Below are 27,988 nucleotides of genomic sequence, written 5' to 3' on the forward strand. Positions count from 1 at the left end.
ATAGTACAATAAAGCTGCTCTAAGTCGAAATATCACATAACAACAACAAAGTGGTAATTCTATTTTAAAAGAAATAAAGAAATCCTGTAGCACCTTTAAGTGAGAGAAAGTCATTTCTGCTATATGCTTCTGTGTACACCACCTCACTCCATCAGATGCATGGAGAGAAGCCTCTGTGTCACTCCATCACCATACCCACATATTTTGTATGTCTATTACAATTCACATATACCCCACTATCACCTCAGTATTTACGTCTGTCCACATAAGGGCTTCACTCTATGCATCTGGTGAACTACTTTTTTTGGCAAACTTTTCTTTTTTCTCCCCCCCCCCCCCCCCTTAGTCTTAAAGGTGCTACAGAATTCTTTTATAACAAATTGGCACATCTTTACAACTACATTCTGTATAGTACACAACATGTATAGTATATACCTGTAATCCACTAATTTAAAAGGCTATAAAGAAAAACAGACTGTGGACCCTATCGCATGGGGTTGAAAGAGCAGCTTACCTTTCCCAAACTGAGTGCTAATTCAGTGGCAGCTGATTCCTATCAGACAAATAGCTGCAGAATCGCTGCCCAGGTCTGTCCTGGATGCATCCAGGGTCATCTAAGCCGCTTCTGTGGCCATTTTTAGAAGTTGGAAGTCTCGGCGATTTATGTGTGATAGGAACTGGCTACCTCCTGAATTGGTACTGAATTTGGGAAAGATAAACTGCTCTTTTAACCTCATGTGATAGGGTCCTGTGACTAGTTTCTGTAAATACTGTAGTTTCCTCCACATCCTAAATATGCATGTAGGATCTTCAAAGATAAACATGTCTAAACTAGGGCATCTTGTTTGCCCTGACCCATATGTACATTAATTCCACAGTAGCTATAGGTGCTGAGCCAGTATGGAGTAGTGGTTTGAGTGTTGGAGAAGGGCTCTGGAGACCAGGGTTCTAGTCCCTGCTTGGCCATGGAAACCCACTGGGTAACCTTCAGCAAGTCACATTTTCTCAGCCTCAGAGGAAGGCTTTTGAACAAATGTCGCCAAGGAAAACCCATGATAGGTTTGCCTTAGGGTCAATATAACACAGAAAAGACTCAAAAGAACCCAACAATAAGGTATAACTGTTGTCTGTGATTGCATCTGCACTGCAGAAATAATACAGTTCGACACCACTTTAACTGCCATGGCTCAACGATATGGAGATCTGGGAATTGTAGTTTCCTGTGGCCCCAGAGCTCTCTGACATAGAAAGCTAAATGTTTTACAAAACTGCAATTTCCGGACTTTCATAGCATTGAGTCATGGCAGTTAAAGTGGTCTTAAACTGAATTATTTCTACAGTGTGGATGCAACCTGAGTGAGATCTGATCATTTAAAAAATATGCATATTTATACATATGATGTGCATCATGTCTATGCAAACCAGAGTTGCTAGGTTTTCAAAACAGCAGTAGGCTCTTTACTTTCGCTGACCAGCAGGTGTCGCTGCAGATCAAGCCTTCATGACATGCCTCAAGGCGCTTTCCTCCTCATGCTATGACAGGCCCTTACTTTCCTCGGCCAGCAGGTGTCGCTGCAGCTTAAGGCATCATAACGGGCGGGAAAGCGGCGGCGGCCGGAAGTTGTCCGTGCTGCTTTTTTCCCGTGATGCCCCTGGCTTCCGGTGACCGCTCGCTCTCCCTGCTCACCGGCTCTTCTAGGGAAGATGGCGGCCTCGAAGCCCGTGGAGGCCTCTGCGGGGGGCGGCGGAGGGCCGGGCCTCCCTCGGTGGCAGCTGGCGCTGGCGGTGGGGGCGCCGCTGCTGCTGGGCGCCGGGGCCCTGTACCTCTGGGGGCGGCGGCGGAGGAGAGCCTCGCGGGGCGAAGGCAAAGCGGGCAAAGGGGCCAGCGAGAGGAAGACCCCCGAAGGCAGGGCCAGCCCCGGGCCCCCCGACCGCTCGGGGGCAGCCCACCCCAACGGACCCGGAGGGGACGAGATGGTGAGGGAGCCCTTGGGAGGGGGCTTGCCCTGCTGGCCATCCTCTCAGGCCGGGAGACGTGCGTGACTTGCCCAAAGCAACGCTGTCGTTGTCTTTATGGCCAGTTGCTTCCGAGGGGTTTCTCTAGCCGTCCCTGAGGCTGAGAGAGCCTGGCATCTCCAAGGGGGACCTCTCGCAGGGGTTTCGTGGCCCTTGGCTCCCCCGGAGGCTGAGAGAAGGCGACTTGCCCAAGGGCGCCCAGTGGGTTTCCGTGGCTGAGGTGGGGTTCAAACCCTGGTTTTCCAGTGTCACGGTCCAGTGCTCAAACCGCTGGAGGGCCATGCTGGCTCTACTGGGAGGAAGGCAGGCAGGCAGGCAAAGAGGGCTTTGGGGGAACTGGGAGGGTGCCTTGCTCATCCACTCTGATTCCAGTGGGAGGGAGACTGGCACATTACCGCACTGCCCTCTTAGAGTGCTGCTCTTCCACTTTTACTGCTCTGGCTGCCTCCTGTTGCATTCTGGGGTTTGTAGTTCAGTGAGACCCAAGAGCTCTCTGGCTGAGGATTCTAAATCCCCTCCTTAAACTGCAAATCCCATAATGCAACAGGAGGCAGCCTGAGCAGTAAAAGTGGAATGGCGGCATTGTAAGAGTGTAGCGTGGTAATCTAGCAAGCCACCCTGAGCCAAGCTTGGCAGGCGAGGGGCAGGTGGGTTTTCCTCCAGGCCCCTGGAGCTGGGCAGGGGTCCCTCTGAAGGTTGAGGCTGGATGGGTGGGTCCTGCAAGGAGGCCAGGTGGACCTCTCAATGCAGAACAGGGGCAGCAAAAGGAATTCCTTGGGACAACATGAGGCGACACTGTGGGGTCCTTTGGGGCTGGATACTGTGACAGCCTCTCAACTTGGAGGCCTTTCGGGAGGGTGGCCAGAGGTCAAGCATAGAGTTGGAAGAGACCACAAGGGCCATCCAGTCCAACCCCCTGCCATGCAGGAAATCACAATCGAAGCTTCCCCGACAGATGGCCATCCAGCCTCTGTTTAAAGATCTCCAAAGAAGGAGACTCCAGTGTCAAACAGCCCTTACTGTCAGGAAGTTCCTCCTAATGTTGAGCGGGAATCTCTTTTGCAAGTCAACTCTTCCTCCTTTTCCTGTACCTGTCCTCCATTAATTTACCTAAGGCCACCCAGTAAGTTTTATGTTGTAACAGGGATATGAACCCTGGTTTCCGAAGTCGTAATCCAACGTTCAGATTATTATACCATGCAGATTGTTTGGCAACCAATAAATATTGTAGCAGGTTTGGTAGTATATGGACTACTACCAACAGTCCCCTTCCTGCCAGTTTTTATCATACATAGGACATTATCACATGGTGGAAAGCGGGGATTTAAATGGACATTGGCCTGTGAAAATCGTGCAATCGCAGTAAAGATTTTCACATGCATCACAATCAAAGAGGACTTATCCCAGCAATAAATAGGTAATAACCAGCAACAAATCATTCAGGGGATTTCCCTATGAGTGATTTGTTGTTGGTTATTACCTGTTAATTGCCGGGATAAGTCCTCTTTAATCATGACATTGTGTGAAAATCTTCACCATGATTGCACAATTTTTACGGGATAGTGTCTGTTTAAACCCCCGCTTTTTCCTGTGTGATAAAAGCCATACTTGGGCTGCATCCACTCTGGAGAAATAATCCAGTTTGGCACCACTTTAACCGCCACGGTTCAAGGCTATGGAATTCTGGGGATGGTAGTTTGTTCTGCCGGTGTTCTACCAACTCTGGAGCCAGAACCATGACCAGAATTCCATAGCCTTGAACCGTGGCGGTTAAAGTGGTGCCAAACTGGATTATTTCTCCAGTGTGGATGCAGCCTTGATGATGCAAAAAGTGTGCAGTCCTCCCTTTATTCAGCTTCAAGACATCCTTTGCATGTGACTAGCATTCTAGCTACTGAACTGAATAAAGCTGGGTTTACTGACTTGTAAATTCTGTAGGAACTGTCAGGATAGTTGTGTTGGCGTGGAGTAATGGATATTTAACTTCCCATCACGCTATCCTAAAATACATTCAGTGGAGCTGCACTGTTCAATGTGGCAAGAATTTGTATCAGGTGGAATGGAATTGGATAATCACAGTGAGTAACACATTTTACAACAGACTTGCAAATAGGTTGCCTCTGGCAACCTAAAATTGCCTTCCAGTTGAGTGGCTCCTGGTGCTGAGTTTTTCTGGCAGCTTTCATTTCTTTCCACAACCACTGACATACATAAGTGATGGGTTAAGATCCCTGAGACCCAGGTTCATATCGTCACCTAGCCCTGAAACATGGCCCAGTCTGAAACTCCTAGTCTAAACTATTTCATAGTGTTGCTGTAAGGGGGAGAAAGGTGGGTTAGAGAAAGATGGTGGTCCTCTGTTCTGGACTCCTTGGAGTCAAGGAAGGATCAATATGGAGCATGTCGACTTAGAAATGGTTTAATTTTTAAGCTTAGAAGCCTACCCTGCAGATGTATAGCACAGTCTTGTAGAACTATGACGTGTCCTTTTTTTCTCCCTAGTTTTGAACCTAAGCCTGCTCTTTCTGTGGCAGCAAAGATGAGTCTTGTTCTCACCAGTGCAGCTTTGCCACTCTGAGGCTCTAGGACTATATTGATTTCTAGTTTTATTGTCAAACCTTAGGACTATGAGACTGCAGAGGAAGGGATGACTAAACATCCAGAAATTTGAAGTCACTGGTCAAGGTCACTGGGTGACCTTGGACAAATCACATGCTCTCAGCCTCAGAGGAAAGCAAACACAAATCTCAGAACAAATCTTGCAAAGAAAACCTTAAATGTTGGGGTTTTCCCCTCTTATTGCCCAACACAGCTATTACTGCTTTGTTTTAGATTCTTTTTCATACCCAGGTTTTGTATTTTTAGGATTTAATAATAATAATAATAATAAATATTTAATTTATATACCGCCCTGTGGCGAACCAATCCGGGCGGTTTACAACATTAAAATAACATACAGCATAAAAACAATATATTTCCCTCCCCGCTTAAAAAGTTATTAAACAACATATCTAATTTAAAACCACAATAACTAGTTAAAATAACAATAAATTAAACAAAATAATACCAACCAACAAACCACTGCAACTTCAGTTCTAAAGAAAAGAAAAGGGGCTTTGGAGACATTACTGAGGAGGGGGGAGATCCTGAGGCCGGGATATTTCAGTCTGGGAAGGCCTGCCTGAAGAGATCCGTCTTGACAGCCTTTTTGAAGCTGTCCAAAGATGTTAATTGACGGATCTCGTCCGGCAGGTCGTTCCAGAGCCTGGGGGCGACAGCAGAAAAAGATTTCACAAGTTTTTTTCCTATACCATATAGCAACCATTGAAGAAAACCTTGTGATAGGGTCACCTTAAGTCAGAAATGACTCAACAACTTATAAATCCAGTGCAAAGTAACTAGCCAAGGAACCATTGGGTTGTATGTGTTCTATATTTTACTTATGTTTCTAATTGGGGACATTTTGATCTTTATTGGTATTTTGTAAGCTTCCTTGAATCCCAGTATTTTGGAAGAGATAGAATATAAATGAATAGAAGAACAAGAACAATAATAATAATAATAATAATAATGCAGAAAGAGGCAATCTATTGTATTAGTACATATAAATCCAAATGAAATTGGAAGTGTGCCGTGTGTCTGGAATTTCAGTGTGATTTATTTTTAAAACAATCATAATATCTTAGTGTCTTTTCACTGGAGATGTTGGTCTTCTTATTCTAAGTAAAACATGCATTCTTGTTTTTATTGTGGCCTTCCCAAATTGCTTGGTAAACATGAGAGGCAATACTTGTGTATAAAATAAGGACTTTATTTTTATATGGTGTAATAGCACCCAAAGTAGCTAAACCTACATTGTGGTATTGTGCAAATACTGTGCAGTCTGATTCTCTGTGGACAGCTAATTTTTCATGCAGAAAGATTTTTTAATTGACTAAAGAAGATTGTGAATTTGTGACAAAAACAGTCTTTGACAAACATAGTGTTGTTTTTTGAACCTGCAAATATGCATAACATTCTGGGGAAGAAATCTCTGAACTTCACATAAGAGCTTTGTTTATCAAACCTGGAGAAAAGTGTACAGTTTTAACTGATTGATCTTACACAAGATTGCATTTGTGGGTTTCTTTTTAAAGTGAGATAGAGTAAATGTTATTGTTTGGGCAAATTAATACACTGGCCTAATTTTAGTAGTATTGATAGATTGGGGAGTGGAGGAAACAATACCGTCCTCCAAGTTCACAATGTTAAGAAAAATGCAACATGGGATATACAGTAGAAGAAATAAAACATGTATGTGAAAGTCACAGTGACTAAGCAAGAGCAATTAAGAAGCCACACAGGTGAAAAAGCTAATGTAATGTAGAAGTCCTGAATGTCAAGGACAGAATTATGGCATGTACAATTGGAAACACCTGAGATTCATTAAGTGTACAAGGTGAAATGATGAAACTCTTAAGTATGGGTTGAACTATGAGAACCAATCAAAATGAATGTACACGCCCACTGGGTGGAAACAGACTAGTGGGTGGTGTTTAACAATGGCTATAATAATTGCTATGTTTGCCAATGGATTTTGTGGGTAGTTTGGAGATATAGTTGGAGTATTTTGGAGATTGTGATTTGTAGGGCATATAGTATTTTGTATATAGTAGAATAAAGTAGATCTTTTATATAAGACTACTGAGTTGTCTGGTGTCTTGGGTGAAGATACAAGAGCCAGCTGGATCCTGGAGAAGTTTGGAGACTTCTGATGAAGAAGAGTGAGAAGGCTTGGAGAGTTTGTCAGGGTCTTCAGCCTATTCTCTGAAACTCTGCTGCTTTGGAGAAAAGCATTAACCACTGGCCAAAACTGGTCAGCTCCGCTGCATAACAAGGTGGTGAGTTAGAGCCAGAGGTGAAGAGCTACAACTCCCATCATCCCTGACACACAACTCATGTGTTCTCCTAAAACATGATGCTTTTCTTGATGTCTCTCCCTGCCAAATGCTTTCCAGAGTTCAAGTTCTGAATGGTTTCTAGGCAGTCCACTGTGCTTTTATTTGAGATTATTTTGTGATATTTTATTGTAGCTGGTTCTTGGCTACTAAGGAATTATACCAGAAGTTCCTGCTTATCAAATGGGTTAGGGACAGGAAGACTATCAGAAAGTGAAATTGGTTGGAAAGTGGAACCCAATTTTTTTTAGATTGCAAATGCATTTTGGCCACTGAAAACATAAATAATACACTATATATCATTTTTGAATGTATGAAAAAGCTAAATTAACACACTTTATAGTGTACAGGCTATATATGTGTGTAAAAATATGTGCTGGATACACTGGGCAGACTTAAAAGAAAGCAAAACTAATTTTGTTAGAGGCAGAACATATGACATTTATTCTGTTGATTATAAGGAAAGCAGTAGCTTAAAGCAAAGCATTTGTTACTGGAATATTATCAACAACCTTGGACCACAGAAGAATAATCATGCCTAGGTTATTTGAAAGACATTCTATACATTTGAAATGTGTTGGCTGTAAGTGTTGAAAAGCTAAAAAGCAAAAATCTAAAATTTATGTATGTATAGTGAGTTATTGTGATCTCTTGGTTTCTCAGAGAGCATGCCCATTGTGTGACAGCAAATTTCTTGTTCTGCTTAAGAAGGCACTCTCCCTAAAAACAAAGGCCTTGTTTATAAGTTTTGTACCATGGAAGACAAGGGGAGGTTGATGGAAATTCTTTTGGCATTTAGCTTTTATCATGTACCTCATGTTTCATTGTGTCTTTTTTTTTTTAACAAATGTACTCTGGTATCTTGTCTTATTTTGGAAATACATGTTTGCGGGACAAGACAGTATACAGAATATACGGATCATTGTTTCAGTGGTCTTTATAGATCTGAATGTTATTGAATCAGTATGGTGAGATTTAGACAGTTTTTAAAAGATAGTTGTTAGCTGAAGAAACTAGACTAGTGCCTAATTTGGATGCTTCCAGCATCGTTCTGATCATTGCTCGGAATTGTTATTTATTTATTTATTTATTTATTTATTTATTACTGTATTTCTGTAGTTAGAAGCTGTTTTTCATGTGTGCACAGATTTTTCAATTTTGGGCGACGAAATTCACTAAATGGTACTGCAGCTTCTTTCTGCGCACAAGAGCATGATACATGCAGGAGTGCCACAAACTTTGGATCATGACATGGAAACTTCCAGTAGAATCCATAGATTTTCTAAGTAATATTTGGGATATAGGCTGTAGTTAAACAATGGGATAGAGCCAGATAGTTAGTTAAACTTAATTCCCATTGAAATAATTGGAATTTAGGTTAGGCAATATCCAGGTTCTTTCTTTTATGCAAACAAACTTCATTGCAAGAAAAATCCCCACCCTCTGATTAGAAGGCTGGGAGCTGAGGCGTTGAATTGCAGGAACTTTTGGAGAAGTGTGGAAAAAGCAGGGGAATGCCTGCTCTGTCTGTACTTCTCCAAAGCTTCCTGCCCTCCTTGTTTAAGGATTTGAATTAGCAGCATCTTTTCTGACTTGCAGGAAACGTGAAAGGCAGCATTTCCCTTGCCCTAAAGCAGTGGTCCCCGAACACTCTTTAAGGGATTTTAGACTTCAGTTGCTAAAATCCCAGACTATTAGCTAACAAGGCTGAGACTTCTAGGAACTGAAGTCCAAAATCTCTTAAAGGGCACAGTTTGGGGATCACTGTACTAAAGTGTGCTATAAGCAAAAAAAACTTCTAGGTTGATTTCTGTCTTTTAGGAAGAATGGAGAGAGGAGAGTCTTCTTGCCTCCCTTTCCAGGGCTTAAGGACAGAAACATGAAAAGATACAGCTTGCTGCTTCTTTTTTTATCCAAACTGTGAAGCAGTAGTAGTCTTTAGTAAGGTGGTGTGAGTTGTTCAGGGACACTTGTCCCTGTGGAACAAATGAGTGATCCTTGTCAGTGATTTCCCCTTCAGACAGCATATTCCACTTATTAAAACAGAAACTTTGAATTTACCTAATTTAAGCAATGTTTTGGGACAGTACCAGAAAATAGATCTTTTGAAGATGGCTTCTTGATATTGGTAATGTCTGGATATATATGGAGAATACCCAATTTGTTACAGTGTGAATACTCTTAATTGTGAATACTCTTAATTGTCTACATAGTGACATTAACCCACCTAGAATCCCGTTGTGGGAGAACAGTGGGATATAAATCGTTGAAATAAAATAAATAAATGAATTCCAGTCAGAAATCTGGGGCTCATGAGATGCCTCTTTATACATCAAAGTTGGGTTTAGTTACATGTGGCCATCCAGATGTATAGTAGTTGAACACAAACCCAACCATCCATGACTTGAAAATACTTTTCAAAATCCAAAAAGCAAACCTTGATTTCTCCATTTTTTTAATAAGAGACACTTTTATTATGCCACTGTATATAGTGGGACTTGAGCATCCACCAAGAGAGGGGAGCTGGAGCCAAACCCCAGTGGATACCAAGGGCCCACTGTAACTTTTTCCAACACAACCAGTATACATAATTGGGAGGGAATTGCAGTCCAATAAGCTCTTGTAGCTGATTCTATCTTTACAGTTTTATCAAGGTTCTTGTTGGCTTTTTAAAAAGTGCAGTCTGGAAAATGTATATGCATGGTTAAAAAAAATCTTCTTCTCCCACTGCAGAGCCCTCTTGATAGAGCCCAAGCAGCAAAGAACAAAGGCAACAAGTACTTTAAAGCTGGAAAATATGAACAGGCCATTCAGTGCTATACTGAAGCAATTGGCTTATGTCCCTCTGAAAAAAATGCTGACCTTTCTACCTTTTACCAGAACAGAGCCGCAGCATACGAACAACTGGTATGAATTTTAAAGTAGTATGTTTATTTTCAACTTAAATATAGTCGCCCCTCCTAACTCACGGACCTGAGATCTGTGTCCTTGAATAGGGCGCGCATGCCTCCATTTTTGCAGGAGGATCTGAAATGGATCTCCTGCAAAAGTGGAGGGCCAACTGCATATTTATCTGCTTTCCATAGATATATGAATATTTCTATTGTAGCCTGAATTCTGGAGTTCAGAATTCTACTAATTAATAGAATTCTATGTGTGCTTTGAAAATGTTTGATTGAAAGTTCTCAGTTTAAGGTCCATGCTTAGCTGCCTTGACATCACCTAAAGATTGTGGCCTTTATTGATGATACAGTTTATCAATTCCCTAATGGGGAATTAGAAATGGAGGGAAAGATTCTCTAGGCTTTAAAGATAATTCTAATTCTTGAAGCACATGCAGCCACACAGATTTCTAAACATTCCACGTCTTACGCTTCTGCACTTTAAATGTTGGTTTGCTCTTTGTAACTAGGCCAACTCTGCAGGTTACTTTGTTACCTAGGAAGAAGGCTATCTGCTGCTCAGATAATGGGGAGGACTCCCATTATCACATGGTTTAATTGAAAGAAGCCATATTGACTTTATTAATAAGTTAGCAAGGCTATACTGTACTGGCTCAGTGCTATGGAATTCTGGGAACTGTAGTTTTGTGAGACATTTAGTCTTCTCTGTCAGAGTGCTCTGGTGCCACAACAAACTACAATCCCCAGAATTCCATAGCATTGAGCCATAGCAGTTAGTGTGGTGTTAAACAGGATTATATCTGCATTGAAGATTCTGCAGCCTTAGACATGTTTGCCTAAGAATTAATTGCATTATAAACAGTGAGACTGATGTGGTAACAATCTTTTCTTCAATTGTAAGATGATACCTTTATCATTAATCAACTATTCTTATACCAATAGCAAAAATGGAAGGAGGTGGCCCAAGACTGCACAAAAGCGGTTGAGCTTAATCCCAGATATGTGAAAGCTCTCTTCAGGCGTGCAAAAGCACATGAAAAACTTGATAACAAGAAAGAGTGTTTAGAAGGTGGGTATACTATACTTAAAATTCTGTTAAAGATGCAGTTACATGAAGCTGAAAATGTTCTCGGGAATATAAAAAAAATAGCTTTAGCACTAAGACTATTCTGTTTTATTCTCTTTCTAATGCCTTAATGTGATTAAAATTAATTGGCTATACATTCAGTGAAATAAGATTGGGGCACTCTTCAAAAGAAACCTGCAAAAAAAGAAAATAGCCCATAGTGCACTTACTTAGCATTTCAAGGATTACTGATTATATGTATTAATCTATTTATATCCTAGTGTTTGTCAAAAGTTCAGGGTGCCATACAAAGACACTCACATGAAAACAGAAAGAAATAATTTAATAGCTTCAGTAGTCTAAAATCATGTAATGCATTTTAAAACTGTATATGTATACAGATTTGGACAAGATATTTAGACTCCCAAATGCTTTGATTTAAAAAAAAATGTTTTAACTTGGTGCAGGAAGGAAGCCAGTTTGCATGTTTGTTGAGCTTTTGTTCCAAGACAGGGCACCCCAGCAGAGAGGACCCTTTGCTTTGCCCACAAGCAGTGTATGTTACCCATTGGTTGAATGTAGAGGAGGGCCCCTCCAGCAAATCTCAGTGCTTTTAATGAAATACATTTGCTCATTAAGGTTATAAGCCATTTAGAGGTTTAAATGTCATGACAATTGCCTTGAATTCAGACTAGAAATATATTGGCGCCCAGTGCAATTTCTTTAAAACTGGCGTCATGTAGCTTTTGAAAGTGTTTCTGTTAGCATCCTGGCTTCTTTTATTACAGTAACTACAGCCTCCCAAGTCATCAAGAACATACTGCAGTAGTCTTAATTGGCAGGCTACCAATACATGAACTACTTCAGTAAGTTTATTCCTCTCCAGAAAAAGTCTGTAGATAGCTGGTTAATTGAAGCTGACCACAGAGCCCATTTGGGTGTCCAGTGGCAGAGATGGATGCAAAAATATTTCTAAACTACACACCTGTTCCATCGAGGAAGTGCAGCTCCAACCATACCAGAATGCTAATCTGATTGTCCACTTGGATTTGGAGCACAGCAGTCCACAAAGCCTCAGCACCTAGGCATAGATCCAGCAGGAAAAGTAAAGCTGTACTCAGCATGCTGAAAGATGCCCAGCTGCCCAAACTCCTAATGATCTTTTACAGAGGCTACATAAAGATATTAAATAGGATGCAGGATGGAAACTTGCAGTACTCTGCACCTTAATAGTCATGGTTCTAAACAATAGTCTCCCAGTGCCGCTATGTGGCACCAGTACTCTAGATAGGATGTCATGATTAACAACAATATTGTAAGCTGCTGAGAAACCCAGCAGAATCAGAGGGCAGCACTCATGAAGTCTTTCACCTGGACCATGTTATCAGGGCAAGCAAGATTGTTATTAATAATTAATAGCCTGTTTTCTCTTTATATTTCCAAGATGTTACTGCAGTTTGCATTTTAGAAGGCTTTCAAAATCAGCAAAGTATGCTACTAGCAGATAAAGTTCTTAAACTTCTTGGGAAAGAAAAAGCCAAAGAAAAATACAAGGTATGAATTACTTCAGTATCTGTTGTGTGATTAGTAACAGCTATTATGGGTGATGGGTCTGTAAATGTAGTTGTTACAAGAATCTTCCACAAATAATTTCAAAGACATCTTATAAGATTTAATTAAACAGGTTGGGTTTCCCCCCCCCCCCTTCAACTCAAATCTTATAAAAGAATTTGAGGAACCATCTTGAATGTAAAGCACAGAATGGAGTGTCATTTTAAAACCACAAATGGTCCTCTTTGTTCCTATGCCAATGCCAAGGGTGAAGTGCTTTAAAAATTATCCTAATAAAATAAACAAAAACTGGTAACTGCCATAGAATCAGCAAGTCTCCAAATTGTATATTTAAGTTTATTTATCCTTCTTTATTATTATTAGCATCCTTATTAAGGTTAAATGCTTGGTGCTATCTGTGTATTAAAACTTCATAAAGAATGAAAGCACAGGTTCCCTCAGTTAAACATACCTAGGTGTAGTTATAATAAGATGCTGATTTTTAATGCAATCTGAAGTCTACGAAAGCTTATGCTGCCAATTTCTTTCTTTCATTTAATCTCAAAGGTGCTAAAAGAACTCTCCACCTACTTGTTCTTGATAGATTTTTACAAGTTAGAAGCAGCTTTTTAGTTGCTGTCAGAAAAAATATAGATTAGAACAAGAAACCCTTTTTTCCCTCTTTGAACATAGTTAATTTTTTTGTGTTAACATCAGTGAATTGTCTATATAGAAATTATTAAAAATTAGTTTCAGACAAACATTGTTGATCTTATTACAGAACCGGGAACCCCTGATGCCTTCACCACAGTTTATCAAATCGTACTTCAGCTCTTTCACGGATGACATTATCTCCCAACCACTTCTTAAGGGAGAGAAATCTGATGAAGATAAAGATAAAGAAGGAGAACCTTCTGTAGTAAAAGAAAAGTAAGCTACTGAAAGATAAAATGATTAAGCATTGTAGTCTCGTTGTAGTCTCTTATAAAATCATTGTAATCTCTTATAAAAATGAGTGTAACTGTGCATTTATGCTATTGTCTGTAATATGTTATATGATAACATTTAAATTGTGCTAGTGCTCCCATCCACACTGAAGCTTTCATCCACTGTGAGAGTTCGCTTGATTTCTGTGTCACTCATATTAAAAGTAGCAAGCCAGTGAATTTGCAATTTGCTATAGAAGTGGTGATTTTGTTCTAAAGGATGCGTGAGAAATGGAAGCTGCAGTGATAAATGGATTTGGGGTTTGAAGAGGTGCTCTGTAGAAATGTAGGAAAGCACATAATGTTGTGGGTAAGCAGGAGTTTATTACTTACTATGTAACTAATACACACCCTGTGTGTATTACTTACAACCTGTGTAGCTGATATGGGATATCAAATCTACAGCGCTATATACAGGGCAAATCTACAGCACTATATAAATAAAGCAATAATAATAATAATAATAATAATAATAATATGCTGGTGCTGGTGAGAAAACATCACCTTTTGAAAGATAAAAATAGTTTGCATTTCTTTTTTTCACTAGTATTTCTTTTGAAAGCCTGTTCTCTTCTTGGAAACTAGTATTTGGGGTTTGGTTTAGTTTTTATTTAGGCAAACAACCTCTATAAAATAGCAGCAAGTAAATATTTGGGGAAGGGCCATAGCTCAGAGCGACAATTTATGCATTGCACAAACAGAGTCCTAGGCTCAATCTTTGTGTAGAGTTAAGTAAGTTTCCTACCTGAAATCCTGCACAGCTACTGCTGCTAGCGTAGACCAGAGTGAACAAGCTGTGGTACTCCAGATGTTGTTGGACTGCACATGTCATCAGCTGTAGCCATCATTGCCAATAATAAATGTTAATGAACATCACAATCTGACAACATTTAGAGGGCCACACATATCCTATACCTGCTATGAATGGATCAATGGTCTGACTCAGTGTACAGGAACTTTTTAGGACGCTGAAGTCCACTGTAGTGTGGATACCATGATTGATTCTTTACCATGGGCTAAATCACCCAGTATTACCTGTGATTGACTGGCTAGGATTACTAGAATTGCAGTCTGACACGGGGACTAAAGTAAAGTAAAGCCATTGAAATTAATGTAACCTTGTGGCTAAGAAATGTTAGTTCTAATGGGTCTATTTAAGGTAGAGCTGACATTGTCTGGAACAACCAGTATTTTTGCTCTTTATTAAAAATTGTTTTCAAATTTTGGTAGGGTTATTGTGTTACATTGCTGTGTGAATGTCTTGTAGTGAAAGCATTATATACAATGTTTCTTCATAGAATCATAGTGTTGGAAGAGACCACAAGGGCCATCAAGTCCAACCCCCTGCCATGCAGTAAATCACAATCAAAGCATCCTTGACAGATGGCCATCCAGCCTCTGTTTAAAAACCTCCAAAGAAGGAGGCTCAATCACACTCTGAGGGAGTGTGTTCCACTATCGAACAGCTCTTACTGTCAGGAAGTTCCTTCTAATATTAAGGTGGAATCTCTTTTCCTGTAGCTTGCATCCATTATTCCGTGTTCTAGTTTCTGGAGCAGCAGAAAACAAGCTTGCTCCATCCTCAATGTGACACCCCTTCAAATACTTAAAACAGGGCTATCATATCACCTCTTAACTGTCTCTTTTCCAGGTTAAACATACCCAGCTCCTGAAGTCTTTCCTCATAAGGCATGGTTTCCAGCCCTTCAGCATCTTGGTGCTATTACCAATTTTGAGTCCTTGCAACATTTCAGGAACTAGGCAAATACTTAGTTAAAAGGCCTCATTTCTCCTTTAAGAGACATTACATATTATCAAAACAGATTTTAGTTAAGAATATTTTCCGCTGATAGTTGTGTTATACTCCCTACTATGTACAGTATGACTCCTGTGTCTGTGGGATAGATATTGCCAGATTTACCACAAATAGTGATAATTGCAGATAGAGAGCCTTATATTTCTGACAGTAGTTTACCATAAAGTCATGCTGGAGGACTTCCAGATGCCTAGAGAGACCATATTTTTCAAATTCAGGTAATTGAAAGCACATGTAATGGTCTTGTGGATATGAAGGTTTTATATGTATTAATTCTTGAAGGAATGACTGCAACTAAACTGCCCTGGAAACTTGCTGAGATGTGGTATGACATTGTTTTAAACAAATGAGACTGGTAGCTACATTTCTGATAGCAGAGTTGGAGTCAGCAAGTAGGTATTTCAGTGACTGAGAGAACATGCAAAAGAAGAAGAGAAAGTATAAAGTCCACTTTCAAATACATTCCCTTTAACCCTTCTGGAGGAATTCTCTGAAACAAGAGGCAGCACAAGGGAGGGAGGGAGTGCAGTGGCAGTGTAAGAACCCTTTCAGATATTACTTGAAATATCTTTGTTTTGAAAGCATTATTTAATGATTTCTGCTGTAGTATTTGACTTGACTTGTTGGACATGCCTCATGTATTGTGATAGAAATAATTTTGGATGAAATGCGGATTTATCATGAGCATTCAGTTTTAATTAAGATTGTAAGTAAATTGTGGCTTTGACCATAGAAAGGAAAGGGATACTACAATGTGCTACAGTTTGAGGAGTTTGGTGTGTTTTTGTGCATGTGCACATGTATATATGCAATTCTGTTTGGCTCAGTCTTAATTGGGAAATAAAAACACTTTGAGTTGGAATTATGAAAAATGTTATCTCAAAGTTAACATTTGTTAACAAAGTTAATGCAGAGTTAACAGCCTCACCCTTAAGAAGTTAGAGAGCACATAGACTTTTTTTTTGTTGAGATAACAATTTTCTTCAGTCGATTACCTTTTCCTTCGAGTATTGTTGTTACATGAGCTCTGTCTCTTGAAATACTTTATTTGGGTGGTACTACAGTTAAGTGCTGAATTGATGAGGGATGTGATCATTTGAATGAATTTGGGCTATGCACCAACCCTCAAACAGGTATCATCAGAAATATTTTTGTATTAGAAATAGGGGAATTTCCTTTCCTGCATATTAATATCTGCTATCTATATTTTCAGCTGTGGCTATTTAAAGGCAAAGAAATATATGGAAGAAGAAAACTATGACAAAATAATTAGTGAGTGTACTAAAGAAATTGAAGCTAAAGGAAAATATATGGCAGAAGCATTGCTGTTACGAGCTACATTCTATCTACTTATTGGTAATGCAAATGCTGCCAAACCTGATCTGAATCAGGTTATTGGAATGGAAGAAGCCAATGTAAAGGTGGGTAAGTGATTTGAGTGTTAGTGAAACACTTGCATTGTGAATACAGTAGCATTCTCTTCATTGCTCTAGTCTAAGTGATTCTCATTTTTTTTAAGTGGAGACATATTTTGTATGTTAGCTCTTAGTGATGAACCAGCAAATAGTACCATGGTATGTCCTTGAGAAGGTTTACTGTAGCCATCTACCAGATGTACGAATCCTGACCACTGCACATGCTGACAGGCATTGATATGACTTTTTATTTTTGCAAATCCCCAATTGCACCTCTGCTGGTGAGTCCCCTAATACTTTGGAACAGCTTTTCAGAGGCATAGGAGCTACAGGGAGAATGATGACTACCAAAATTGTTTTTTCCTTCCTTCAGTTAACATGTACTATGGGTGGAACTCAAGTTGTGGAAAGTCAACCAATTCCCCCCCCCCCCCAAGAGTGTCAACATACTTCCTACAGTCCCAGGGCAGGTAAAGATGGCTGTTGTAGAGGAAAATTGGTAGACAAGAATCAGAATTAAAATACCTGCCAGCTATTCCTCTCCTGTAGATTCTTTATTTGCCCATAGGTAGCCTATACAGGATTCAGAATAATGTACAGCTCAGTACCTATTCTAGAAATTGATGAAACATCTAATGCTGCCTAGTCCCTTTCTGGCATTTGGCCCATAAATTATCTGTTATCAGCTGAACAATTCAGTTTTACAACAACAACAACAATAATAATATTATTTATTTATATTCTGCTTAATCTCAAGGAATCCAAGTGGATTACAACAGTAAAAAAAGCAAAATACAGTTTAAAAGATGCTTAAAAATGCAAATCCCCATGTAGAGTCATTGCTTGAGGATATATGAAACAGTGTTCAGATTTTAAAGATGATACCCTGTCTGGAACAGGGGAAAAATACTAATGTATCTTGGCTGGATATTTTTTAATTTTTCTTAAATGAAGGCGGCAACTAAGAGCATAAAGCAGGCTCCCCCTCCCCCCAATGAGGACACCTAAATTTATTGGGACTGCAATCTTAATATTCTTCCTCAGTGTGTGTGGCTCGGGATGATGGGTGTTGTAGTCAAAACACACAGACAATATCAGCAATGGAAGGATGGACCAAGAGCCTCTTTGAGTAAAGAGTATTATATGAGCAGATTGCAGCAGTGGTGCCTGGACTTCCATCATAGAGTTGGAAGAGGCCTCAAGTCCAACCCCCTGCCATGCAGGAATCAAAGCATGCCTGATAGAAATTATCTACTCCTTGTTCTCTTACAGGGTAGGGGGAGGATGAATCCTAAATAGTGCCCTAATTTCAAATGATCCAAAGGGGTCTCTGCCTTTCTACTGCATTAGCTTTTTTTAACTTGCTGCTCTCCTGACAGTTTGAACCCTCTGAGCTTGGCTTCATTTCTGGTCCATCAGAATAGTTAACTGCTTTAAGTTCAAGCTGGCTCTTTCATGGGGTATTTCTAGAGTATTTTTTGGATCCTGTAGGAATTACAGGATATTTCAGGGGATAAAAATACCTACCATACATTCACATGAATGTTTATGGATGGTAGATATCTAAAGCAAGGATTTCACAAATACACAGTAGAAACTTAGCCAAATGATTTTGTCAGAATGACAATTTTTACCAAGCAGGGAGGTTTTATATCAAATGGTAATTTTGATTATTCTTTACAATAGCTGCGTGCTAATGCTCTGATCAAGCGAGGAAGTATGTATATGCAACAACAGCAACCTATGCTGTCTACTCAAGATTTTAATATGGCTGCTGATATTGATCCTCAGAATGCAGATGTTTATCATCACAGAGGGCAGGTAGGCACTGTTCCTCCATTCCATAATTTCTTTCATCCAAATCAGATTGTTGGTATTAATGCTTAACCACTTAACTGTGTTCATTGAATTATTATATGAAGCTTTAACCATTGTCCAGATGAATTGTTTCCCTTTTTATAACTGCTTTTGGTGACTTATGGGAAATTTTGGGACTGCATGGCAATTCCAGTGGATAAAAATGTTCCATGACTATTCCAGGATTTGTGTGTGTGTGTGTGTGTGTGTGTGGGGAGGGAGAGAGAGAGAGAGAGAGAGAGAGAGAGAAGGTATAGGTGCATGTGTATAGAGTGATGGGTATGCCTCAGTAGTCTCACACCCAGAACACTTACTTGGTACTGTGAAGAAATGGTTTTATAGTAACAAAAACTCAAGCAATAATAAAAACTAGTCTTAAATGTTTTACCACATTTTTATTTCTCCCCTTCATTCCTTTTTTTTTGATACTGCAAGACATTAATTGAAAACTACCCAGAATCAGGAAGCACATGGTCTCAGGAGGTGGAGTATTTGTTCTGAGTAGCTGACAGGCTTCCTCTTTAGCAACAAAAGCAAAACCCAACACACATTCTGAATTCTGAAAATATTACCATTCTTATTTCTAACTGGAAAAGAATATTCACCCTGATTCCCAAGGTTAGCAGACATAGTCTAAAAACCCAGTTTCTGTTGATTTGCAGGAAAACCATTAATAGTACGTGTGGGAAATTTTCTACCTTAGAATGAGAGAAGGTCCATTTTTTGTGCCAGCCACTCTATAGGCAACCAGAGCACATTATTTTCATGCTGCAGCAGTTTTTACAAGGAAATTTCACACATACATAGCAATAGCATTTACATTACTATACCACTTATCAGCGAACTCAGCATTCCCTTAGTGGTTTACAGTCTGTAAGCCAATTCCCTCAACAAGCTGAATACTCATTTTACCAACCTACAAAAGGATGGAAAGCTGAGTCCACCTGGGAGCCCTTGGGTCGAACTCACTACCTTGTGGCTGTAGTACTGGCATTTAACCACTGCACCACCAGGGCTCCTTACATTGCATTGTCTGCTGGTTTTATTATCCACTGTCATGTAAAAGTGGTGCCAGTGGTTAGCAAAGTTATCCAACAGTTCTAAGATGATGAAAAAATAGTTTCTGACTGTATCCCATGTGGAAATAGGGTTCAAGTTCCACTAGTGTTCTTACCACATCATAACCAAGGTGGGCTTCCCATAGTGTAGCAGGCTCCCTGTCCCAGTAAACATCTTTTTTCAGAGAAAATGATGTCTTAGCATGGCAGCAACAGCATACTTCTGTGCTATATTTTTTTAATTTAGAGTATGTCGCTCGAATAGACTCAGTCAGCTACTGATGACCCAGTTGTCCATAAATGGTTAGATTGAACCCTGATGTTCCATGGTTTTAGGCTTCTTAACAAACATAAACTGTAAGTCCTGAAATGTAGATAGTTTATCAGTGGTTCTAGACATTGATCTTGTTTCCATGATGTGGAACCTCAAATACATTGTGAATACCCAAAATCTCTTCATGCTCATCATAGCTCTGAAGTGTCTGAAGAATGAATATCACAGTTCTTTTAGGGCTTCATGTTGTCCATGATACACCCACATCAGGAGTCATAAACCAATGCCTTCAGCTCAGTTATGCCTTTGGTAAGGTTACTTTTGTTCTGTGCCTAGAAAACACACTTATTTGTTTTGTTGTTTGTGTAGTATGTTTTACAGCACTGTTTTCTTTGCATCCTTTTTTGCTTCTGGGAATTCCCAAATGAGAGCTCTGGTGGTCTGTAGATGTTATACCAGGTCCTTCCATTCTGGCCTCTCAGCACATCAGTATCTCTACTTGGTCTTTTTCTGGGCAGGATCAAGGGAGCATGTATTAGTTGCCTTCCTACCTTTGAGTAAGAGGAAGAGTTGTTTGTCATCCAGCTGCTCACCAGTTTCACTACATTATGTTTCAGCCATAAAATTGTGAGACATTTTTGTCCCAATTGCACTATATGAGACAAAAATAATAGCAAAATTTTGTCAGTGGTAAAATATAGTAGATCTATTGAGATTGTTTTTTAGCTGAAAGGAGGGTGAAACATTGTTCAAAACTTTTGAGGCAAAAATATAAAATCCCGATCTTGTAAGTGCAACAAAACATGACTTCAGATTTCTGGAATATCCCTCCTAATAGGATTAAGATTAACACGTCTTTTTCAGAAGGTGTGATCTGGGTGGTATACAAAAGTTTTATTAAATGGGAGGAGGAATGTAGATTATATATACAAAATTAGAGCTAATTAATTGTGAGGACATTATCCATGTGAAATACCTGTTTTATAATTGAAAAAGATGTGTTTTCTTTTAATGCTACCTAGGTTTTGATGGTGTTTTTTTAATTGTGATGAAATTCAGAGCTATGCTAAATCTTTATATATTTTAGCTAAAAATTCTGCTTGACCAAGTTGAAGAAGCTGTAGAGGACTTTGATGAATGTATCCGTTTGCGACCAGATTCTGCCTTGGCACAAGCACAAAAATGTTTTGCATTGGTAAGTATATGAAATTTTGTTCAGGTTTTACTGTAATATTAAAGTGCCAAATAGTTGTTCAAAATGCATCATAGGGTTTTCTTGGCAAGTTTCTTCAGAGGGGGTTTGCCATTGCCATCCTCCGAGGCTGAGAGCTCTGAGGCTGACAGAATGTGATTGGCCCAACATCACCTAGTGGGTTTTTATGCTGGAGCAGAGAATTGAACTATGATCTCCAGACTTGTAGTACAACAGTCAAACCACTGTACTATGCTAGTTCTCATATTGCCTTTTATTTTGTGGTTAGATGGTAATAAAATAGATTTCTTGTTGATGACATAGTAATTTTTATTTACAGTATCGTCAGGCCTACACTGGAAGTAATTCTTTACAAGTTCAAGCGGCAATGAAAGGCTTTGAGAATGTTATAAAAAAATTTCCAAGATGTGCTGAAGGCTATGCACTATATGCCCAGGTATATATGGTTTTCTTAACTAGTGAAACATATACATTATAATTAACATACTAAGTACTTAATTTTCTAGTGATAAATGTTAGTACTTTATACCTAATGTGATCATAGATTGTCTAAGTATGTGCTAGTGTTTATTGTTGGAGAGGAACATGAAGATATAGGAACTATTTTTGATATGAAGTACTTTCATCTATACTTATATTTAAACTATTCATTTAATGCAGGCTTTAACAGATCAACAGCAGTTTGGCAAAGCAGATGAAATGTATGATAAATGTATTGATCTTGAGCCAGATAATGCTACTACATATGTTCATAAAGGGTAAGTACAGTAGTTGATTTACACTTGCCTACAAGGCTTGCTGTTATGATTCATGCATGTATTGGGAACCGTCCCTCAATTTCAGCTCCAAAAGCTGTGGTAATTAAAAAGCAGTATGGTACAGAAAACTCACTTTCTGTTCCAAAAACACCTCTCCCAGAGTGGTCCCAGAATGTAGTGGAATAGCCCTCCCCCTTCTAGTGGGTATTTTGAGTGTGAAAATTTTGTAAATATATTGACACTGGAGAAGGCACCAAATGTGTTGGAAAAGCCCTAGGGGGCTTCCAGTGGCATTTGGGGGGAGGGGGTATTTATTTATTTATTTAATATTCTGCCACACATGATGCTTGCTTTTTTTCTTCTTCAAAAAAGGCCAATGTACCAAGTAAATATCACATTGCTGTTTCTATGTGTTGTTGTTGTTGTGTGCCTTCAAGTTATTGCCAGCTTATGATGACCTTGCAGGTAATAACCAATATATTCACTTTTAGTTTCTGATTTAATTTCAGTTTACTTCAGCTTCAGTGGAAGCAGGATTTAGATAAAGGTTTAGAACTTATAAGCAAAGCCATAGAAATTGATAACAAATGTGACTTCGCATATGAAACTATGGGGACAATTGAAGTACAAAGGTAAGTGCCAGACTTTGGGTTTGGGAATCAAAAGTCCTGTGTAACTTTTGCAGTATAAAATCCTAATCATGTTGATGCTTACTGTTAGCTGCATTCTGTTTAAGGAGATACACATTTTTTAAAAATCTTGTAATATTCTTGTATTCTTTTTTGCTCCACTAATTTAAATTAATTTTTGTTACTTCAGATAAAACTGTTCACGTGTGGTGATGATAATGATGATGATTATGTTTAATTGTATCCCACTCTTTTCCTAGAACTAGTAATCAGAGCGAATTCACAATGGCGCAGTACAGACCATCAACAAGCGGCGTACCAGGGCCGGTATTAGAGTTAGGGAGCATGCACCATGTACATGCTCCCTAACCCTAATACGTGCCGGCAGCACGATAATGGCAGCACCCTATGTACATGAGTGCAGCCATTATGATGTCACGCACGCACTGTGTCCAAACAGCATGGCTCATTTGTGATGTCTTTGTGCTGCCCCAGGCTGCTTATGGCAGCCTGGCTGTGGTGCGAGAAGGAGCCCCGAAATGGAGCTCCTTCTGGGTGTGTGCCTCGTCCCAACAGCCACCAAACAGTTGCGGGAATGACGCCAGGGAGAAAGGGGCCAAGCGGCCCGCCCTTTCTCCTGTGGCTCTGGCTCCCAGGGTGTCCAGGGACCTGAAGCCCCAAGGACACCCCTTTTCCAGGCCATGGGGAAGTGGAATTTTGCTGCTTCTCTGTTGCCTGGAAAAGTGCCGGATTGGGGCCTCTGGCCTGCCGGTATGGCTGCCCTGGCCCCAGTCATCTGCAGAAAGGGGCGGCTGTGGACCGCCCCTTTTCTGCTGTCTGTACTGGGCCAATATTAAAGGAGCAATACAATTAAAAACATAGAAAAGAGGTGCATTAAAAGGAATTGATTTATTACAATAGATACCTATTAAAAGAATAAAATACATTAAAAAAATAAAACTATAAAATACTTTAAAATGAAACACCATTCCAAACTGGTCTTTTACAAACATTCCATTTTTAAAAGCCTGTCTGAACCCGTAGATCTTAGCCTGGCAGCGGAAGGCAACAAAGACGGAGCCATTCTGGTCTCTCTGGGAAGGGAATTCCAGAATTAGGGGCAGCCACTGAGAAGGCTCTCTCTTGTGTCCCCACCAGCTATGCTTGTGATGGTGGTGGAATGGAAAGAAGGGCCTCTCCAGAGGTTCTCAGAGCCCAGACCAGTTTATACAGGGTGATATGGTCTGCCAAATAGCGTAGACTTGAGATGTATAGGGCTATTTAGATCATAACCAGCACTTTGAATTGTGCCTGGAAACAAACTGGCAGCCACTTTAGCTGTTTCAACAGGGACATTGTGTGGTCTCTGTAACCTGCCCCAGTTAACAGCCTGGCTGCAGCTCTTTGGACTAGCTGAAGTTTCTGAACACTCTTCAAAGGCAGCCCCACATACAGCCCAATGCAGTAGTCCAAACAGGATGTAACTAAGGCATGTACTACCGAGGCCAGAACAGGCATCTTAAGGAACAGACGCAGCAGACACACAAGCTTTAAATGTGCAAAAGCACTCCTGGTCACTGCAGAGACCTGGACCTCCAGGTTCAAAGCTGAGTCCAGGATTACCCTCAAACTGCGAATCTGTGTCTTAAGGGGAAGTGTAACCTCATCTCACACAGGCTGGATCCCTGTTCCCTGATCTGCCTTATGACTGACTAGGAGCACCTCTGTCTTGTCTGGATTAAGTTTCAACTTGTTTGCTCTCATCCTGTTTATTACTGATGACAAACACTGGTTTAGGACCAGGACAGCCTCCTTGGAATATGATGCTATCATTGATCAGTGTTCTAAATCAGAATGATCTCTGTCTTATTGGCATTCAGATCTGGCAGACTACTGTTATCATTACATTTCTCTCTCTCTCTCTCTCTCTCTCTCTCTCTCTCTCTATGCACATGGACACAGATTTTGTAAACAGATATCTAATTCACTTTAGCTAGTTGTGGTACGCAGTGCAGAACTTATTGAAGTTGGATCATTCTTCAGAGTTTGCTTATGATACAAGTTTGCACCTGTTTATGGTCCTGTGTGTGTACATCTTCACTTACTGCATTGAATACGTAGCTAGCTAATATAATGATACTGTGATAGGTGGACAGAACTCTTTTATGGTCATGTTAATTAGCCTATAAAATAATAGAATCTTAGAATTGGAATGGTTCACAATAGCCATCTAGTTCAACTCCCCTGCTATGTAGGAATACACAACTTAGAGCACTCCTGAAAGTTCTCCATACAGCCTCTGTTTAAAGTCCCCCAAAGATGGAGAATCCACAGCTCTCATGCAGTGTATATGTAATTTGAATCCTTTGGTTCACATTTTAGTCTGGAGCAGCAGAAAACAAGCTTTTCTTCTGCACAATATCCCTTCAGATATTTAAAGATGGCTGTCATGTCACTTCTCAGTCTTCTTTTCTCCACGTTAAACATACCCTGCTCCCTAATTCATTCCTCACATGGCCTGGTTTCCAGACTTTTGACCATCTTGGTCACGCTTCTCTGGACGAGTTCCAGCTTGTCATTATTCTTGATCTGTGGTGCCCATAACACACTACTCCTGGTGAGGTTTTCTGACCAAAACAGAATACTTGTAAGGTGACACTTTGTTTCCTTCGATCTGGATACTATGCTCCTGTTGATACAGGACAAGAGATTTAGGCATAGATCCTTGTATCTATTACCTATTATCTATTGTCACTGAAATGCCTTATTTCTCTGGGGAAAAAATACAGGGATAGCCATGTTGACCACTAAACAGAATCCAAGATGCACATTGGTGATACCCCTGTTCAGCCTACCAGAAGGTGCAAAAACTTCTCTGCATATCTGAAATCAGTTTCTAGTGTTTAAATGTATAGGCATACTCTTATATGGTAATATGTTGCCATATTACTCACTTTATTTTCATGTAACCTTTTACCTTTATTATAGAGGAAATCTGGATAAAGCCATTGAAATGTTCAACAAAGCTATTAATCTAGCCAAATCTGAGATGGAAATGGCTCACCTCTACTCGCTCTGTGATGCTGCCTATGCCCAGACGGAAGTTGCAAAGAAATACGGATTGAAACCACCAACATTGTAGAAAGACAATAAGAAGGAAATGACCTTTTAAAAAGTAAAGCTGCCCATTTCTGCTTAGTCCTAAAGACACTGTTGCAGTATATTGAATGGTGGAAATTGGGTGTTTTTTCCCCTCTCCTGTTCATGGTGATGTAATTATCTGTTAAATGTTTAGGTGTTGTGGGAGTGGCTGTTCAAGAAAGTAAGCAGTTTGTTCCTCTTGCAGCAGATAAATGTTAAAGGGAGATTAAAACAGAATTGCAAGGGGATCAAAAATTATTTTGGCCATGCGAATAAAAACCTCTTTGACTCATGTTTTCACTGTAGTTGTGAATGACTGGTTATATTTACAAAAGTGTTTTACAGCTTGTCATGCTGCTGATTTTAAATGAATAATGCTGTATGATTTTTATATAGAATCAATAAATCCCTTGGGGTTGATTTTAGTTCTGCACAAAGAAAAACATAAATTACAAAATTATTTAGTAGTAAGGATTTTTAAGGCAATTGTGGTTGAAGTGAATCTTTTCACCTAGTTAACCATGTACAGACATTTCCTCCATCTCCTTTTATATTTTCTGCTTCATGTAGGAAATAACAACTCTGTCCCTGCTCAAACTTAACATGCTGTTTTTGTGCATGGTTTAGCAAACTACTTCAAGAATTCTACATTTCACTCAGTCTGCTTGAATATGGCCTGTATCCTAAAACACAACTTTAACCTTGCCTTGATTTGATTGTTGTTAGAAAGAAAATAATTGTAACTTTCAGGAGAGTAAAATTGCTGTTGCATGGGCACTGCCAGAGGCCTTGAGTTCTTCAGATTAGTATGCATTTTAGAATTGCCGTTGTATATTGAGCCTTTGGAGTGAGACTTAGTTCACAGGGTCCAAAATTATGTAGAAACCATGGTTAACTCCTCTTAGAAAAATGTATTTTTTCATTGATGCTACATAAAGTATCAATTTGCAACACTGTTTTTTTGTAATTTTTTAAAAGAAGTTTTCTTACACATTAGGGATCTTACTATTGAACAGACACTGAGCTGTCTGTCCCTAGGAGCTGCTGAAGCCAGTTCAGAACTCCTGTAGTACTGTTTCATTTGCTAGAAAATTCTTTGTAGGAGCTGGGTGTGTCTGTTTAACATAATTTGGATTTGCTTCTTATCTTCAGTCCAGATATGATGAGAAATATATTATTTTGCTTAAGATAGCTGTCTTTTTCTAAAACAATCTTGGAGTGATTCAGAAAGTCTGATTGTTCAATTTATGTTCAGTGTATGAAGTCAGTTGCTGCTTTTTTTAAAAAAAAATGATAAAGGTTGACCACTAAACTCAAGTTTTCTCGAGTTTTCAGGCCATCTGTTAAATTATCCCCCCTGGATTTCATCCCCCACCCCCATCTGTGACTTCATCATGTATTTCAAAGGGGTTTTTATTTGCATGGCTCTGTGTACACTGACACTTCTCTCTCCTGAAAGCAGTTAAGAATTAAGCATGTGCTGTCTAATAACTAGCATTCCAGATCCACACAGACTGTTGCCTGTTGTTCAAATTTTTGATCTGCACTCAAAGAATGCATTTTTTTGTTTTTGTTTTTTGTAAATGACTTACACATGTAAAGTCATCAAATAAATATTGCATTCAAATATCTCTTATACATACATGGGTGTGAGTATTGGTTGAAATGGTTTACTTGGAAAATCAACATGTAGATTGCCTTGTGTAATATGAATGAACCTGAAGCTACTGAAGACTTGTTTTTTTTGGGGGGGGGGGGGGGTGTTGCTCGACTTTGTCTCCCTGATTCCTTTATTCCTTTGCCAGAAATTGGGAGGGTAAAAACATTGCTCAGCTTAGATCAGTGACTGGAGTGAGATTTAGGTATACATTAAAAGCTGTGAGGCTTGTCATGGCTAACTCAGGCCCCACTGAATTCAGTGTATGTCAGCTAAGTATAGTTTCAGTCCAATGTATTCTTGGTGTGTTAATAATAAAAGTACACTTGTCTGTTACAGCTATAATTCCCAAGATAATATGTGATGGACATCTATAACTTGGCTGCATATTAAGAGAACTGGTATATGTATATTGAGTTTATTGTTTTTTAAAACACTGTATAGTAAAGTAAATTTTTGTCTGTATTTGAAGCCTGCAATATAGCTTTCAGTTGCTAGACAGACCTCTATATCCATTGTGTAGATTTGGAGTCAATATAATTTGAAGTTGGAGGACGAGAGTCCAAGGAAAATAAAGCTGTTTATTCCTCTTACTGTGGAGGAGTCCCCTTCAAGAAAAGAGGATAGGTTGACATCTCTCTGAGGGTGCTATAGGGGTCTAACATGGCAGCTAATATGCCTAGTGCCTTAGTGTCTCCTAAAGCTTCATCT

General features: G+C 39.6%; 2 protein-coding genes across 4 annotated transcripts in view; one reads left to right on the plus strand and one right to left on the minus strand.

Moving 5' to 3' along the window:
* The first annotated feature begins 1,689 nt into the window (after window positions 1-1,689).
* On the plus strand, window positions 1,690-27,870 carry TOMM70 (translocase of outer mitochondrial membrane 70). The gene is made up of 12 exons (XM_089512394.1): window positions 1,690-1,977; window positions 9,687-9,860; window positions 10,799-10,925; window positions 12,367-12,476; window positions 13,255-13,403; window positions 16,489-16,696; window positions 18,377-18,511; window positions 20,967-21,074; window positions 21,412-21,528; window positions 21,753-21,850; window positions 22,360-22,482; window positions 25,468-27,870. The coding sequence occupies exons 1-12, from the start codon at window positions 1,705-1,707 to the stop codon at window positions 25,619-25,621; spliced, it is 1,776 nt and encodes a 591-aa protein (XP_089368520.1). The 5' UTR covers window positions 1,690-1,704; the 3' UTR covers window positions 25,622-27,870.
* Window positions 14,273-27,988, minus strand: part of NIT2 (nitrilase family member 2) — a 44,515-nt gene continuing 30,799 nt past the window's right edge. For 2 of the 3 annotated variants that reach the window (XM_089512400.1, XM_089512397.1), the window contains one exon: window positions 23,473-25,168. The gene's annotated coding sequence lies outside the window, so the exon portion shown is untranslated. Of the gene's footprint in view, window positions 14,295-23,472; window positions 25,169-27,988 lie in introns of those variants that run through there. The other variant, XM_089512396.1, reaches the window with a different exon arrangement.

The sequence above is a fragment of the Sceloporus occidentalis genome, unplaced genomic scaffold (genome assembly GCF_023333645.1).
Source record: "Sceloporus occidentalis isolate IW3139 unplaced genomic scaffold, rSceOcc1.0.p SCAF_2, whole genome shotgun sequence".
Taxonomy (NCBI): Eukaryota; Metazoa; Chordata; class Lepidosauria; order Squamata; family Phrynosomatidae; genus Sceloporus; species Sceloporus occidentalis.